Raw genomic sequence first — 15,810 nt, 5'->3', positions numbered from 1 at the left:
GTAATTTGTTAGGTAGTCAGACTGTTTTGTCTTCAAAGTCCTACAAAACACAAATAACAGTAAACCTTTATAACAATTGAGGGGGGATGTAAAGCTATTTCATTATTCAGGTTCTCAACGTTGATATCACTCCCTGGTGGTCTAGTGGTTAGGATTCGGCGCTCTCACCGCCGCGGCCCGGGTTCGATTCCCGGTCAGGGAACTCAGCTTTTTCTTTCGTCCCTGTATAGCTTCCCAAAATCATTGCAACACATTAAACTACACTTGCAGTAAAGAACAAGGAGTTGACTGGTTGTCAAGTTATAACACAGAGAAGCTGGGATTTACTCCATTTCCCATTTCCTACCAAGTCCAAGAGCACTGTTACTCTGCTATTCAGCTAAATAGTTGCCTATTCTTCAAAAATCTAATATAAAGAATATTTAGCGTCATATTAAAAATATTAATCAATACCCCAAACCCATTTACTGACACAGAACGTTGCACTCACTCCATTTTCATTTACAAATACAAAGTTGCAACATAAAAAATGCATGTTACCCACCAATCCCAAGCACCATATATCACATATTTTGACATTATATTATTATTAGTTAGCAGATATAGGCAGCAGAGGGTGCTATTGTACTAATAACAGTTGTCGCACTGCTCTCGCTCCTTCTCAAACCCACACACTAAACTAGTACTTTTGTTAGGTATCATAATTTCAAGTTTTTTTTTTTAAAATACCACTTTGGAGTTCAGTGTTAATGTCATATTTTTTAATAAATGAAGATTTCTAGTGTTCTCCTTCTTGAAAGTTCTATCAATTTCAACATAAGAAGAAACACCTGAAGACACCGTTGTAAATGCCATCATGATGGAAAGACCCTCTGACTGAACCTTCTGAGTTGCCTCAAGGCAAAGGAGCCACACTCTTCAAACAGATGCAGTCAAACAGAGACAGTGACTGTCTATGACATACAATCTCTGCTGTTAATAAATTTGTCTCAGTCAACTCTTGTTTAAATCCACGGGAAGCTGTCTGAACCCTATCTTGAATACACAAAACAAAACTGCTCCATGGTCTTAATCCCTTCCTACTTGTGAGGTTGAATTTTGCCCTTTTATTTTTTTTCCTCTGAAGTTGCTGCGGTTGATGTAAATGGAAATACATATTTTTGCACTGAGGTCACAAATATTTTTGGTAACCTAATTACTAAGTTAAGTTAAAGGTCCTTCAACAGTAAAGCAGTTATGTGAGTTAAAGATCCGATCTCACTTGTGTCTCTTTTCTTCACATTGGCATGCACCAATAAAACGGTTCTGCATCACATAAAACCTTGCAGACATTTGCCTGTGAAAAAAAGGCCCACTGAAACTATGGCCTATATTTATTCAGTATTTCAGTGTCTAGGCACAAATTTTCTTTGCCTGGAGCGAGCCAATGACTTTAAAAAATGACTTTACTTTCTACATGATTTCTTCCTACTTTTAACACTCTTCATATTTCCTTCTTCACTGTCCAGCTGAAGGTCCTTGTAACGGTGCCCCAGGGATTATGACAATGGTTATTTTGTTTTGGGCATCTGTGTCTCCTTGACTTGTTGAGAAATGAGAAAAGAGCAAAGCCCAGATACAGTATGTCATAGGTGTTGAAATGGCTAATACCACATTGGCATTACTGTTAGCCTGTGTTCTGGCTTACATGCAGCACTCTGTTGAATCCTGAGAACTAGATCTCAGGATTAGCTCTCTGCTTGCTGTTCTATAAATCTAATCATGCAATATTTCTTTTGAGCGTTGTTATAGTACATAATCTGTTGAAAAGGGTTCAAATGAACTCCTAAATATCAAGCAGTCACAGAGTCAACAGATGGATGCCCAGTTATACCCTCATCGCCTGCTGTTAGGAAATGCAAGGTAGGGCGTTAGCAAGACCTTATCTTGGATTATTATATGAATAAACTGTAAATTAGCAATACTGTACTGACAAGAGTAATAATCGCATTGCATTCCAACTATACTATTTCACTTTACTTCACATACTTTCATGTATGTGAAGTACAACATGTTTTCTGTAGCCAGTCCATTGAATTTGAACTTACTGGCATGTAAAAGTAAAAGTAAAGTAAATAGCTGTAATTAGTTGTAAATAAATGTAAACAGTTGTAAACAATTAAATATAGTTCATTAAAGTTCTATTAAAATCGGTTTGATGTGCTTTGTGTATATCAAGCTAATCTTTTTTTTTTTTACTGCATTATTATTTTGTAGAGTCCCACCTTCACCATAGCTAGAGCCATCCAAAGATGAAGGCTGGATTATTACTTTTTTGTTTAAGTGTTCCAGTGTTTAAGTCTATTTTTTGGTGTCTGTAATCAGCAGAGAAATGAACAATCTTAAGGATAATACACATAATTTTCCTATAGTTTAATGTCCACACCTGGCTGTGTTTCAAATGGAGTCCTTTGACTTTAATAAATAGCTGCAGTGTGACACAGCAAAAGAGGTGATCTGTGTTGTGATGTAATAGATAAACATGAATTGAATTCTTGTCTATAGCAGCAATCTTCCTATGAGCCAATTATCCTAGATATCTACAACCTCCAGGAGCTAGAAAAAAAATAATCAGATTTTTAGGTATTTTAAAATAAACGATGCAAAGATAGTCCGATATTGAATTGCAGTTTTTTATACTTAACATTTCTTGACTCTGCATGGAATTACAGCTTGATGGTAATACAGACTGAAGGTGTAAGCTATATTGTAGTACATGCAGTAATAAGTAAATCTTTTTAGGCTAAAGAGAGGAGGTATTAAAAAGGTACAGGATATTTTTCCATTCACTTTCTTTAATGTAGTAAGTGAAGATACAAGTACTAGAAGCTGAAGTGGCCTCAGCTATGACTACACAGACACAAGTACACATTCAAAGCACGTAAAAAACAACAACAACAACAACAAAACTGTACTTGAATAGAATCAACCTTTTGGGCTACCAATGAACAGCTCAATAAATCTATTTTGTATCAAAATAATGCTGTAATAAAGGCTCAAGGAAGACCTGCACATAACTGCAAGAGTGACCTCAGAAGAACAAGGAATCACTACATTTTGATTTAGAAATTATAGTTGGTCTTCACCAGCTGCACAGCCAGAGGTTCTGATGTGTTAGTCTGTCACATAAGTGGTTTAGACAAAGGTTCAAAAGCATGAAGCATGCTGAGCAGGTCAGACCTCTCACATCCGCATGTTTAGTAATAAAATCAAATCTGTTTTTTAAACTTCACACCATTGCCTAACTACAAATTATACTTGTTACCTAGAAATATAAATAAACAAACAAACAAAAATGATATATGGGATCTAGGTTCATACAATAATGCCATCAGGCCTATTATAATGGGGCACTTATGTACCTAAAATAACAGAACATAATATGAACTATTTTAGTTCGTATTAGTTCAGTGAGTTGTTCCTTGTGTTATGAACGTCACACCTGTTTTCTACAGTCATTGGTCAGCACAGGTAAATTACATGAAGAGTTGCATTATGACTAAGGAAAAAAGATACCTCTACACAGTTACCTCTGAGACTGAAGACGTCACTTGGATCAGCAACCACCGAAAACCCAACGTCCAGATGAACACAATCAACTTCCTAGGGTTACCGCCACAGTTTCAACCATACAACTTTAATGATATAATATGATGTCAGCTGTACACACTGAAGGAACATAACAGCATATTAGACATACTAGTTACATATGGGATATGAAATACAAGGCTAGCTCTTATCTGCTTCAAATTGTGTTAGCAAAACTTCAGATTACAATATTGAGTCCACCAACTATATTTAAAGGGACAGACATAGATAGTAAAGCTACAAATGAAGACTCACTGCTATTATGGTAATAGCTACATTTTCAAACAGTGCATGTGAAACAGGATGAATACACATAACACTCTGGAGCGGAGCCATATTTGTGCTATTGACAATGTAAGTTAAGCCGGAGTAGGCCATCCTATATAGCTATATATCCAGCTATATCTCCTATATAGCTTGGGGAAGGACCTCCCCTTTGTCCTGAACCTCCCTTTGGCTCTGTTTCAAGATCTACTTCATTATGGGAGAGTCTGACCAAACATAAGTCAGATCGGATCAATTGAGTAGAACAAAGTAATATTAAAAAATTATTTTAAAAAAATGTATTTAAAGAAAATATGAAACCAAACATTAAAAACGTTTTGGGTGCAAATTAATGTGTTACTGTAATGGCGTTACATTTTCAGTATAAGTTACACACAGTCCTGCAATCAGCTGATTTCACTTTGTGTGCTTGTGAAAATTATTTTTATTAATATTGTGCAAAAGCATCTGCACGGACAGTATGCTAACACATAGCTAGGCAAGAAACCAGAAACATGTCAAGGCTAAGCGTTCCAGCCCAGCGGCCAGGGGCAGATTTTCAGCAGAAAAAAAGGCACTTAGACTTGTAGCACTAAAACCTCCATTTCTACACGTACATATCACCCTGGCGTTCGCTTTAAAGTCTCTTTAAAAGGAGGTCAAATGCACCGTAAATTTAGAAAACACCAGCAAATAGAAAAATATGCAGTCCAAAACCTTCACAAAAAAACTGCAGAAGTGTTTTTGGGGGAGACAATAATGTGACGGACCAGATACGAAACTGAACAGCTTATAGCAAACATGTATCTACATTGTTTTAATATGAAAAATGCAACTAAAACACACATTACCTGCATGTTTTCCCTCACTCACAGCACAGATGAAACCATCTCTTCTTTTAAGCGTCTCAGTGCAAACCTTTGTGGTTTCTATCGCTTCCACAGCTGTTCCGTCAAGTTATTATCTCCAAAAAACACTTGAGTTGTGTTTTGTATTATTTGAGGTTTTTTTTGTTTGTTTTTCTTACTTGTTTTATTCAACTTCCATTGGGTATTGCGAGCTCTTACAGCATTTTTATATTTGCTGATGTTTTCTTGAGTCACAGTGTGTTTGACTTCTCAGGGCCACCATACTTTGGGCCAGGTTTCATCTTTGCTTTGTGTTGCCGGTTTTGTGTTCATAAATAAAAACTAAAACAAAGATGAAATCGGGATATTACGGAGCCCCCCAAAAATTAGGAGGATTAGGAGGAAAAAAAAATTAAGCGGATTTTGCGAGATCTCGCAAAAGTTTGCGAGATCCGCATAGGGACGCTCGCAAAGTATTGCGAGATCCAAAAGTATGCGACGCTCAATACTTTGGAGATGCAAACTCCAAATGGCGGCAGCTACTAGTTGTAATATTACTCTTTCTGGGTCACAAAATACACTTTTAAGATATTTTGAGGCGTGAATGTAGTTGTGTAAACGTCAGATACCTGCTCGGTTTACAAGACATCACATATTTGCAAAAGTGCTCCGACGTTTTTGGAGATCTGACACCCACTAGCTCGAAGCTAACGGGAGGTCGAGACCTACTACAGCCGGGAGGAACACCGCTTTCCCGGCACATCGTGCCTCGACCTCCCGGTCGGCTTCGAGCTGGCGGCCACTAGCTCGAAGCTAACGGGAAGTCGAGACCTACTACAGCCGGGAGGAACACCGCTTTCCCGGCACATCGTGCCTCGACCTCCCGGTCGGCTTCGAGCTGGCGGCCTCCGAAGAATGCGGCTAAAACTTTTGCGAGATCTCGCAATACTTTTGCGAGCGCTCGCAATACTTATTGCGAGATCTCGCAATACTTTTGCGAGCGCTCGCAATACTTTTGCGAGATCTCGCAAAAGTCCGTCTTAATTTTTTTTTTCCTCCCTAATTTTTTTTTTTTCCTCCCTAATTTTTTTTTCTCCCATGTCCCCTGGGGGGCTCCGTACACAATGACTCAAATTCCTATCCTAATTTTTATCCATATCCCATGTCCCCTGGGGGGACATGGGAGAAAAAAAATTAGGGAGGAAAAAAAAAAAATTAGGGAGGAAAAAAAAAAATTAAGACGGACTTTTGCGAGATCTCGCAAAAGTATTGCGAGATCTCGCAAAAGTTTTAGCCGCATTCTTCGGAGGCCGCCAGCTCGAAGCCGACCGGGAGGTCGAGGCACGATGTGCCGGGAAAGCGGTGTTCCTCCCGGCTGTAGTAGGTCTCGACTTCCCGTTAGCTTCGAGCTAGTGGCCGCCAGCTCGAAGCCGACCGGGAGGTCGAGGCACGATGTGCCGGGAAAGCGGTGTTCCTCCCGGCTGTAGTAGGTCTCGACCTCCCGTTAGCTTCGAGCTAGTGGGTGTCAGATCTCCAAAAACGTCGGAGCACTTTTGCAAATATGTGATGTCTTGTAAACCGAGCAGGTATCTGACGTTTACACAACTACATTCACGCCTCAAAATATCTTAAAAGTGTATTTTGTGACCCAGAAAGAGTAATATTACAACTAAGTAGCTGCCGCCATTGTTGGAGTTTTGCGAGATCTCGCAAAAGTATTGCGAGCGCTCGCAATACTTTTGCGAGATCTCGCAATACTTTTGCGAGCGCTCGCAATACTTTTGCGAGATCTCGCAAAAGTCCGTCTTAATTTTTTTTTTTCCTCCCTAATTTTTTTTTTTTCCTCCCTAATTTTTTTTTCTCCCATGTCCCCCGGGGGGCTCCGTAATTGTGCGGGTCTGTAGCCTAAAGTTTTTATTTCTGACTGATAATTAAGTGACAATGTGTTTCAGGTCATTTTGTGGAGTAAAGCAAAAGCAATACAATTGCTTTGTCCAAAAAGTAATTTAGTAGCTTAGTGCATTGAACTGAACTAACTGTACTGAAAAGACATTCCATCAAAGTTGAGTAGGTAGGTAAAGCAGAGAACTACCATGTAATCTTACTTATGTTGGAAGGAAAATAATAAATAGAAGCAAAGACTGGGGTTAAGATGTTTAAATGTACATATATACATTACAGCTGTTACAAGTAAAAGTTGTAAATCTGTATTTTGAAGCCAGAGAAATGCAAAAGACGTACTAGCCCCCGTTATGGCAGAGTGGAACAATGGTGACAGTGATGTCAGTGATATGGTGCAATCCTAATCCTCTGTAAAGGCATGATGACAGCGCCATGCCCAGTTGAAGACTGTAGCCAAAGTTGTATGAGGCAAGCGATCAAGTTTCCATCCTGAATATTTGTTTTTCTGCTTTTCTCCAGGAGTCCTTTTAGAGTTTCAAGTTTATCCCCCCCTGAAAGATACTCTGTCCAACTTAAAGCTAAAAATGATGAAATCGGGGCTCATGTTCCTGTAGTTACATATTTTGTTTATCTTATTTCATTACCACCGTAAAAAAAAATCATATTGTAATAGTATTACCTATCATCCATCAGTGCTTTTAAAATGTAATTGATATGTAACGCATTTTTGTGCCATATAAATACATGCTAATGTCATGTATAATAATGTAGGACACATTAAACAACACACTGATATGGCTTGTTAGTGATTTCACTTGACAGCTGCTTTCTTTTAAAAAAAATAAAATAAAGGTTTTGCATAAAAAGGTGCAGTTTGACAGCATGTAATGAAAATTAATAACACATATTAAGGTAATGGGCTTAGGGTAGAGTAATACAAGGACACATTTATAATGCTTAATCATACAGTTTTCCAGAAACACTGCATTGCAAAGCCAATAAATAAAACAAATAATACTGTACACGGGTCACACAATTCATTTGTTATTTCCTGAAGCTTGAACATTTCACACTGATTTCATGAATTCAATGTGACAAAGTTGTAGCACCACTTGGAAGGAAAGCCACATCACGCAGACTTATCCCGTCACAGAAAACATATGCATCTGATGATGCAGTTGATTTGTGCTCTGTTCTTTTTTTACTTTTACATGACAACTTCCATGGCAACTGCCCAGCTATTAAAGAAATACACATTGATTAGCATGTCATTTTTGTTCTCTTTTTTTTAATTAAAAAAATTAAGCTCAAGGCAAAATTTATTTATACCTTTATCGTCTCTTTGAAACGTCCCTTTTCATTAAGAAACCACAGATTGTCAATTCATCAGGGTCTGCAGCGCAGACCAGGGCATATCACATGTTGCGTGGCAGCGCTTGAAGACGTCTTTCTTTGTTGGTTTGCCATCGTTGGCCTTTGGTTGACTGAGAGATGCTGAGTGTCCTGAGTACAGATCTTTTCAGCTACAGTATATAAACAAAGCTGGGATTTTTCAGTTTCTTTTAGACATGTCCATCCTATTTGCTTTAATCACGATTACTATTTTGTTAGTTCCTCCACATAATTCTTGTCTTTATTTGTTTTTTCCCGATCACATTCCTGTGTAGTGCTGTCAACATCAAGTTCTTGTATCCAGATGTCCGGCATCGCAGAGAGAAAATGAAGAGCACTTCCAAAGAAAAGGCTTTGTATTTCAGTGCTCGCCACATGCTTAAAACCACAACCATGTTTTGCAGTCTTTTGACTAACTACCTATCTGCCTGTACAGCGGACTGAGTCACGTCCTAGGATTATAGGTTTGAATTTGAACATGACTGGCAGCACTGCTTGCCATAGAACTTGTGGTTGCAGACTCCATGTTGGGGCACCAGGTAACACCAGCTGAAGTAATCCTGACATGCAAGTTCTGTGTAAAAAGAAGAGAAAAAAAAAAGTGAAATTCTTTTTCTTTTTTGGGAGATCTTTTGAGAGAATAAGAGCACTGGTACCTTTCTTCTCAGGTTGTGGACAGAAGTTGGTATTGCAGGCCTGGGACACTGCAGGTTTGAGATGGACGGCACAGCCGGTGGAAGGTTTCTCTTCCGCCAGACACTGGACCGCCCTGGCCTGCACTCCTCCTCCACATGTCACCGTGCACTGCGGAGAGCAAAGCAACAAGGAACGGATTATAGATACTGTGAATCTCCTTTGTGCGACACCTTCGCTCCCTCCTCTTGTTTATATTACCAAAGTGGAAATTCTGCTGATACCTGAGACCAAGGAGACGAGCGCCATTCTGGCCGAGGTGGAGGGTGGGCTGGATAGCTCCGATGATGCGTCTTCCATTGGTAGTGCACTGATTGCGTTGTGCGGACAGGGCATTCAGCCAGGATGCAGGGCTTCTGAAGCTCTACTATGGGTTTGGGAACATGGTGGCACTTCTTGGGAGCAAGCTCTCTGTATTTTCCTGCAGTGTCCTTTATTATGAAATAGATAAATTCACTAAAGCTATAGATGCCATTATATAATAAAGAACCTCCAACAAATCAATTTAGAAACACAAAAGCAAATAATTAAAATAATATTAACAAATTGGAATTTAAAGAGAATTTAAATGCAGCGAATTATTATGACACTGAAAAATGACCTTTTGCTGTGTCTGATCAAACACACACACAATACACACCTTCTCTGCACACTTGATGAAGCGTGCCTGATAGCCACGACCACATGTTACTGAACACTGGATGTGGAACAGAGCAGAGACAGAGAGCTTATTCACATTAGCTAAAAATACATTTAAATACTGCATAAGTGCTGTTTTATTCATTTTAATTTCATACCTCTTGCCATGTGGAGACAAACCACTGGACCTTGCGTTGTTTCTGGCAGCGTCTGATGAAGCAGGAATCCTGACCAGCAGGTTTTGGCAGGCCTGCGCACTTGCTGTTGGGCAGCGTGTGTGCCTGGGCACCCGGGTTAGAGCTCACACACAGCACAGTCCTCTTCTTCAAACCATTGCCACACTTACGCGAGCACTGCCAAATAAAAACAAACATGATATCTGATTGCATTTAGGTATTGGAGCAAAGCTTTCTCTTAATTAATGGCTGATCAGTTGGTTTAAATGCTACAGTATTAACAATCTTTGTTATCATAGTTAGGTCCAAACTGTCATGTTATATTCCAGCATTGTCAAAGCCTTGTTATGTGTTACACACATTTTTATCATCCATTAACAAAGACATAAAAATGTAGACTAAACTGGTTTTTTGAGAATTTCTTTCCATTTTTTCCCACCTTCTTTCAAGCAGAAGGAACAAATTTATCAAAATTAATTGAGAGTTTGACATATTTAATTTAGCTATTACCTGGCTGGAAATTTAGCTATTACCTGGTTGGAAATGTCACATGCTAAACATCTTAACAGGCCAGCTATGCACAAATAGCATTTCAGAAAAGCTGCTATACAGCATAGTCACACAATGGATTACTGTGCTTTACTGCCTTAATAATTCCTTTGAGGTACTCCAGCAATTCCCTCAATATCCTTTTTTTATTCTAGAAACAGCTAATGGGACAATCTAAATCTTGAAGTGATTCACTGCAGCCAATAAACACGGGGCTGTGACGCACTACACTGTGCCACAAGCTACCAGGGGGAGAGCGAACTGGACACCACTTGTGCCATGTCGTTGACGATATTTGGTGTAAAACGGCAGTTAAAATGTTACACTGAGACAAGTCACCACACAGAATGTATAGGATTTGGACAGAGAACAAAACACTGGAGGTCTCAGCGGGCACATTCATAGTTTAAAACCACTGAGATCACTGTCATAAAATGTGGTGAAGCCATTAAAGCCAGGGCGAACTTCACAACACAATGTGCAGAGCTCTTTAGGGCTTACTGGGCGAACGTATGACTTCAAAGGGGTTTTTCAAGCTGTGTTCTTCAGCAGCAACGTGCCAGCAGCGTAAACAAACAGCATTAAAGTTTCACACTCTCACCTGTGACCACGACCCAGTTGTCCAAACCGGTGGACAGCTGTGTGTGTTGCAGGTCTGCTTCCTAACCGGGGACGGCTGGGCACAACGAGAGTCAGCCAGGGTGTCCACGTCAGTCTGGCTGGTTCTCTGGACACACTGGACCTGCCGAGTCTGCTCCCCTCCTCCACAGCTTCGGCTGCACACCCCCCACTCTCCTACAGACCAGCTGGGACAACACAACGCAAACCCATAGAGTCAATACGCACAGTTTCTCGATCAGTTAGACAAGTGTACAGGAATTAATGATAATTATTGTTATTGTGGTAATCACTGGTGTATTATGGAATCCATCTATGTTACCAGTATACAATCTGTGTGTTTGCCAGCAAAAAAGCAGTTGGGCAAAAAAACACAAGAACAGGCTCAGGGACAGGAACAGATTTACCCTTGAGTGGTGATTTCCACCACCCTAATTTCCACCATAGTCCACACTAGAGTGTAAACACGGCACAGAAATATTCACGCGCTTCAACACAAACACATACATATGGCAGGGAGGACGTTTTAATTAGCTAATGATACTGAAACTGGCTAAATTGTGTATAATGCTGCTGTTTTCCTGCTCTGTCAGGGCTAAGTGTATTTTTATCTTTAATAACTTACCATTTTTTTTATTATTTTATTTTTAAAATAATTTTTAGCTTAAGAGAAAGCCACACAGAATTTCACTGTGCTATGTATAATGACAATAAAAATCATCCATTCATATAATAGCGTCTGCAGAAGAGTGTCGAATCTAAGACACTGCAGACGTGCAATGTTTCAAAATAAATCTAAACTAAATTTAAACTAAATCTGATATAAATTTTATATTGTGCACGTCATTATGGTTAATATGGGTTATTTGTCAATATTCTAAATATCATGTACAACCAGAACGGCCGGGGGTTTTAAGCTGTAAGTTAAACCTCTGCAATATTTTAACCCCCCTCGCCTGGCTAAGCTGAATCATGACTAAAACTAAACATCACCACATATTTCTTTTGTACATAACACAGTTCAGTTTATACTATTTCAGTGCATTTTTCTTCCAAGACTGCGCCTCAGTAAAATGTGTTAAGTTGCCTAATCCTCAAGCCTTTGCACTTTCTTAAAGCTTTGTTGCATCGCTTCCAAATGACCCCAAACTAAGGGCGCAGGCAGCTCAATCGCTCAACACACACTCTGTTATCCTTTCTCTAATTTCACCCCAGTATACCCACCCAGCCTCCTACGATTTACCCCAAACAACCCAAAACACTGCTGTCAGCACACTGAGCTGTGTATATTAACAGTCTAAACTTTATTTGCAGTAATTTGGTGCATCACTTGCTTGGAATGCTGCAGAAGGTCAGTGAGAAAAGCTCCGAAGGGCATCAAATGTGCACTATCAAATGTAAATAAAGGCAGAAGTAGAAAATCTATCTGGTCTTTTGACATGTCATGAGGAAGATACACACTGCGGTAATAGCAAATGGTGGTTCAGGGGGAGCGAAAGCGGCATGTAGAGATGAAAGTTTCAATTCGCTTGTTTATTTTAAAAAACCGACCAAGTAATCAACACATATATGTAATACATTTAACATGTTGACATAATATTTATTAACCTTTGGCAAAGAAATGTGAGCTGAACTTTGATGGCGTCATTAAACACATAAATAAATGCAAGCAGAACGCCAACCGAAGCCTAAGTGCAACACACCCTTCAAGAGCAGGGACTTTTTTGGGGTTTGTTTCTTTTTTATTTTTAGTTTCACAAGGTGCAAAATTCAGAATATTGTATTTTTTATAAATATATTTCCATAAATACTTCAATTCCTAATATGCACAAGATTCCTATGTCACAGCATGCCAATTTGTAGGATAGTAGCTGATGTCACTCATTTAACATCTAAGAAAAGTTATGATGACATAAAATCACTTATTATGACATATTATCTTGGCTCTCTTACCCCTTCTTAGATATCCCTTCCTGCACAGGAAAGTAAAATATAGCCATCTGGCATACAGTTGGCAAAATATTTGAATGTATATGATGATAAACTGCAAATTAAAACTTTATTTCATACTCCAGGGTATTTACTTTTACCATGTAAATATCAACACAATCACTTCACAGGAACGGCCATCAAAATAATATACTGTTTAATGCTGGATCGAGTTATAGAACACCTTGTGATCTTTGCCTCGGCTGGTATGAGTAACTGTGGTTGAAGGATGAGTAAGCATCATGCTCCCTGGACAGAAGCACAAGAGCTCAGGTGTCCTGTGGTGTGTCAGATAGCCTTTGAGGTCTAAATGACGCTGTCTAAATACACACTAGTGCATTAAATAACCTCTGACCAGTGTTTATAGCTTTGCCACTGTGCGTGTCTGCTTGGACTTTTACATGTATATATCACTGTGTGGGTTTTTTTTTTCAGTGTACACCAGCAGTGTGAGACAGAGTGATATCATGCTCTAAATGTGAGTGGGCATCGGAAACCTTTTTCCATGATGTAATGCTTGTTCGGTCCAAATCACTGGTTGCAGACACAGCAAAATTAAATAACTGCACGGCCTTAGAATAGGATGACATGTAGAGATAGACTGGTGACCACAGCCTGCTGGTCTACACTTGCATCCAAGTTGTGCATGTTTCGGTCGGTCCAGCATGTGTTCTGCTTCAGATTCAGTTCATGCATGGCGAGGGCCCACAAACTGTAAAAGACTCATGCACTTTGATAACTTGAATAAAAGAAGCACACGCACATTTACAATTTTTAACAAAAATGCTTAATACTAGACTGGATATTTGACAAAAGTATAACTGAAACTAGTTTAGCTTGAATAAAGCATGAAACGGAACTTTGATATAGTACAACACATTAATCAGGCAACTATATCCTATACATGTTATGGATGTTTAACAGGAAATCTGAGCATTGTATGGACGGCAATGGCATAAGAAGGTCTACGGAGGATGTAAATGCACAGGAATGCAGAGCAGGTTACACCGTAACCAACAGGAAAAATACTGTAAAGCCTATCTAATCTTATTAAGTTGAAAATATTTTGCAGCCACAAGAGAACTCTCATTTTTAGAGTCCTTATTGTTATCTGAAGTCGTTTATACATCAAGAAATGTTGGGTTTTGCTCAGAACAGTGAAAATCTGTCAGATGTTGCTGTATGTGTCTTACCAACACATGGTTCCCATGCACACACATATAAACACGCATACACATGCAGACCAGAAGCTCCAGCTTTAGATAATGAACGAGATAATCCTAAGAGACGGGTGTAAACTGTTGTGAGATTACTTTACAGCCTTTATTATCACTGCTTCCTCAGCTCAGTGTACACAGGCAGGTCCATTAGTGGCTAAACAGTACAAAGCAAGCAAAGGAGAAATAGATTATGTCAGAGGAGCATGCACATCTACCACGAGTGAGTAAAGAAGTGCGAGAGAGAGAGGGCAAATATGAATCTGAACATATTTATAAATGACTTTTAAAAGATACAGACGGCAGAGAGACAGAGGAGCAGACAGACAGCGTGGAGAGTGTTTGTCATGCAGTCACAGTCTCACAAATCCCCGTTGAGAGATTGGAAGTGCTGTGGCCTGAGCACAACTTTGACTGAATGACAGCTATCCTTGGCTGACTGCTTGGTTGTACCAGTGTGGGGTTTTTTTTTTTTTGGTGTGTATGCGTGGGCGATTGCTCGGATAGGATGGGAAAGGTGATGGAGAAAGGGAAAAAAGGTATCCATATTAACGTATCCAACCTATTAGATTTATGGTTATGGCCAAGCCTGAAGAAACAGCCTGAAGATGGACACTGCAGACAGCGTCTTAAAGCAGTCTTTGTATGTGGATGCATTAGAAGTGGAAGAGAGGTCTCAAAAGGGATATATTTCCCCCTCTTTCCAGAAACATCTAGTTTCGTGATGCCATTATGACCTATTTACCAAGAGAAATATAATTAGATTTTCCACTTTAAGTATGGTATAGAAACATAATACCCTACCTGGATTTCCATCATGTCTATACAGTTATCAGAAATACTTCCATTTCAGTTGTGTTATTTCTGTGCAAAGGGAATACAGGAAATAATTGGGAAACATAATTTAGACCACTCAGTGATTCTTGTATCAATATAAACTAGAAATAAATGAATTAGTCAAGCTTGGCATAACATTGTTATAGCAAATATTCCATATATTCATCAATTTCTACAGTCCCCAAAGTTTTACATAGATTGTTGCAATTTCACAGTGGATTCCACATATGTTGTGCTTTGGGTTGTAAATTGATTGTATATTTATCAAACCAACACGTCCACTTTGATTGAAATTTTTGTATTGAAAAAGAGGCATGTTTCTTTTTAGCATGTTTGTTATTGGTTTCAGTTGTGTGTACTAAATATAAACCTAACAAATTAATGTTGAAGTACTTCTTGTTTCCTTTTTCCTTTAAAGAAAATTGCTTAAAGTACTGTTTGAAAGCTTGCTGTAGTGTTGTGTGTCTGCATTCTGATATACAATGAGCTTACAGACACAGCGGGATGCGTTTGGAAAGGTGACCCAGAACAACTTGCAAGGTCTTACGTTTACGCCACTTCACAAAAAGGAGTCGGTCCTTTGTGTGTTTCTGTGCAGGTATCATTTTTGACAATGTGTGATCATTGTTATGCTGAAAAATGAAGCTGTTGCCAACGAGACGCTTTCCAGATGGTATCGCATGCTGATACCTATCATTTTCACATCCAAATTTCAAAGTTTGGATTAATACTCTGCAAGACATGTTGCCACTGATTTTCAGTCCAGTTCTTGTGTAATTTGGCATATCTCAGCCTTTTCTCCCTGTTTCCCTTCCCTAAAAATGGCTTCTTGACAGCCATCCCTCCACTGAGACCATTTCTAATGAGGCTTCAGTAAACAGTAATGGATCACCTGAAACGCCAGATGCATCGCTCTTTTCTTTGATGGATTTTTTCCCCCCGTTTCTTAAAGACATAACTTTGAGATGCTGTTCATCTGGTGTAGATGCTTTTTAGACCTGATACTTCCTTCTTTTGTCCTCTACTTGTCCAGTTTCCTCAGATTTTATGAGGACACAC

The 15,810-nt window shown here is 39.2% G+C and overlaps 1 protein-coding gene and 1 non-coding gene across 2 annotated transcripts in view; one reads left to right on the top strand and one right to left on the bottom strand.

Moving 5' to 3' along the window:
• The first annotated feature begins 130 nt into the window (after positions 1-130).
• trnae-cuc lies at positions 131-202 on the top strand. The gene has a single exon. It is a non-coding gene; the product is annotated as a tRNA-Glu (tRNA).
• A 6,679-nt stretch (positions 203-6,881) lies between these two features.
• LOC120722282 (A disintegrin and metalloproteinase with thrombospondin motifs 16) overlaps positions 6,882-15,810 on the bottom strand; it is a 50,285-nt gene continuing 41,356 nt past the window's right edge. Inside the window, exons 19-24 of the mRNA XM_040013208.1 lie at positions 10,692-10,896; positions 9,524-9,718; positions 9,367-9,423; positions 8,951-9,157; positions 8,690-8,837; positions 6,882-8,607 (exon numbers count right to left, since the gene is read on the bottom strand). Coding sequence (XP_039869142.1) covers positions 8,492-8,607; positions 8,690-8,837; positions 8,951-9,157; positions 9,367-9,423; positions 9,524-9,718; positions 10,692-10,896 — 928 coding nt within the window. The 3' untranslated portion in view covers positions 6,882-8,491. The remainder of the gene's footprint in view (positions 8,608-8,689; positions 8,838-8,950; positions 9,158-9,366; positions 9,424-9,523; positions 9,719-10,691; positions 10,897-15,810) is intronic.

This window comes from Simochromis diagramma, unplaced genomic scaffold, assembly GCF_900408965.1.
Source record: "Simochromis diagramma unplaced genomic scaffold, fSimDia1.1 OVJJ01000618.1, whole genome shotgun sequence".
NCBI classification, from domain to species: Eukaryota; Metazoa; Chordata; class Actinopteri; order Cichliformes; family Cichlidae; genus Simochromis; species Simochromis diagramma.
This window is presented reverse-complemented; position numbering and strand designations above follow the sequence as displayed.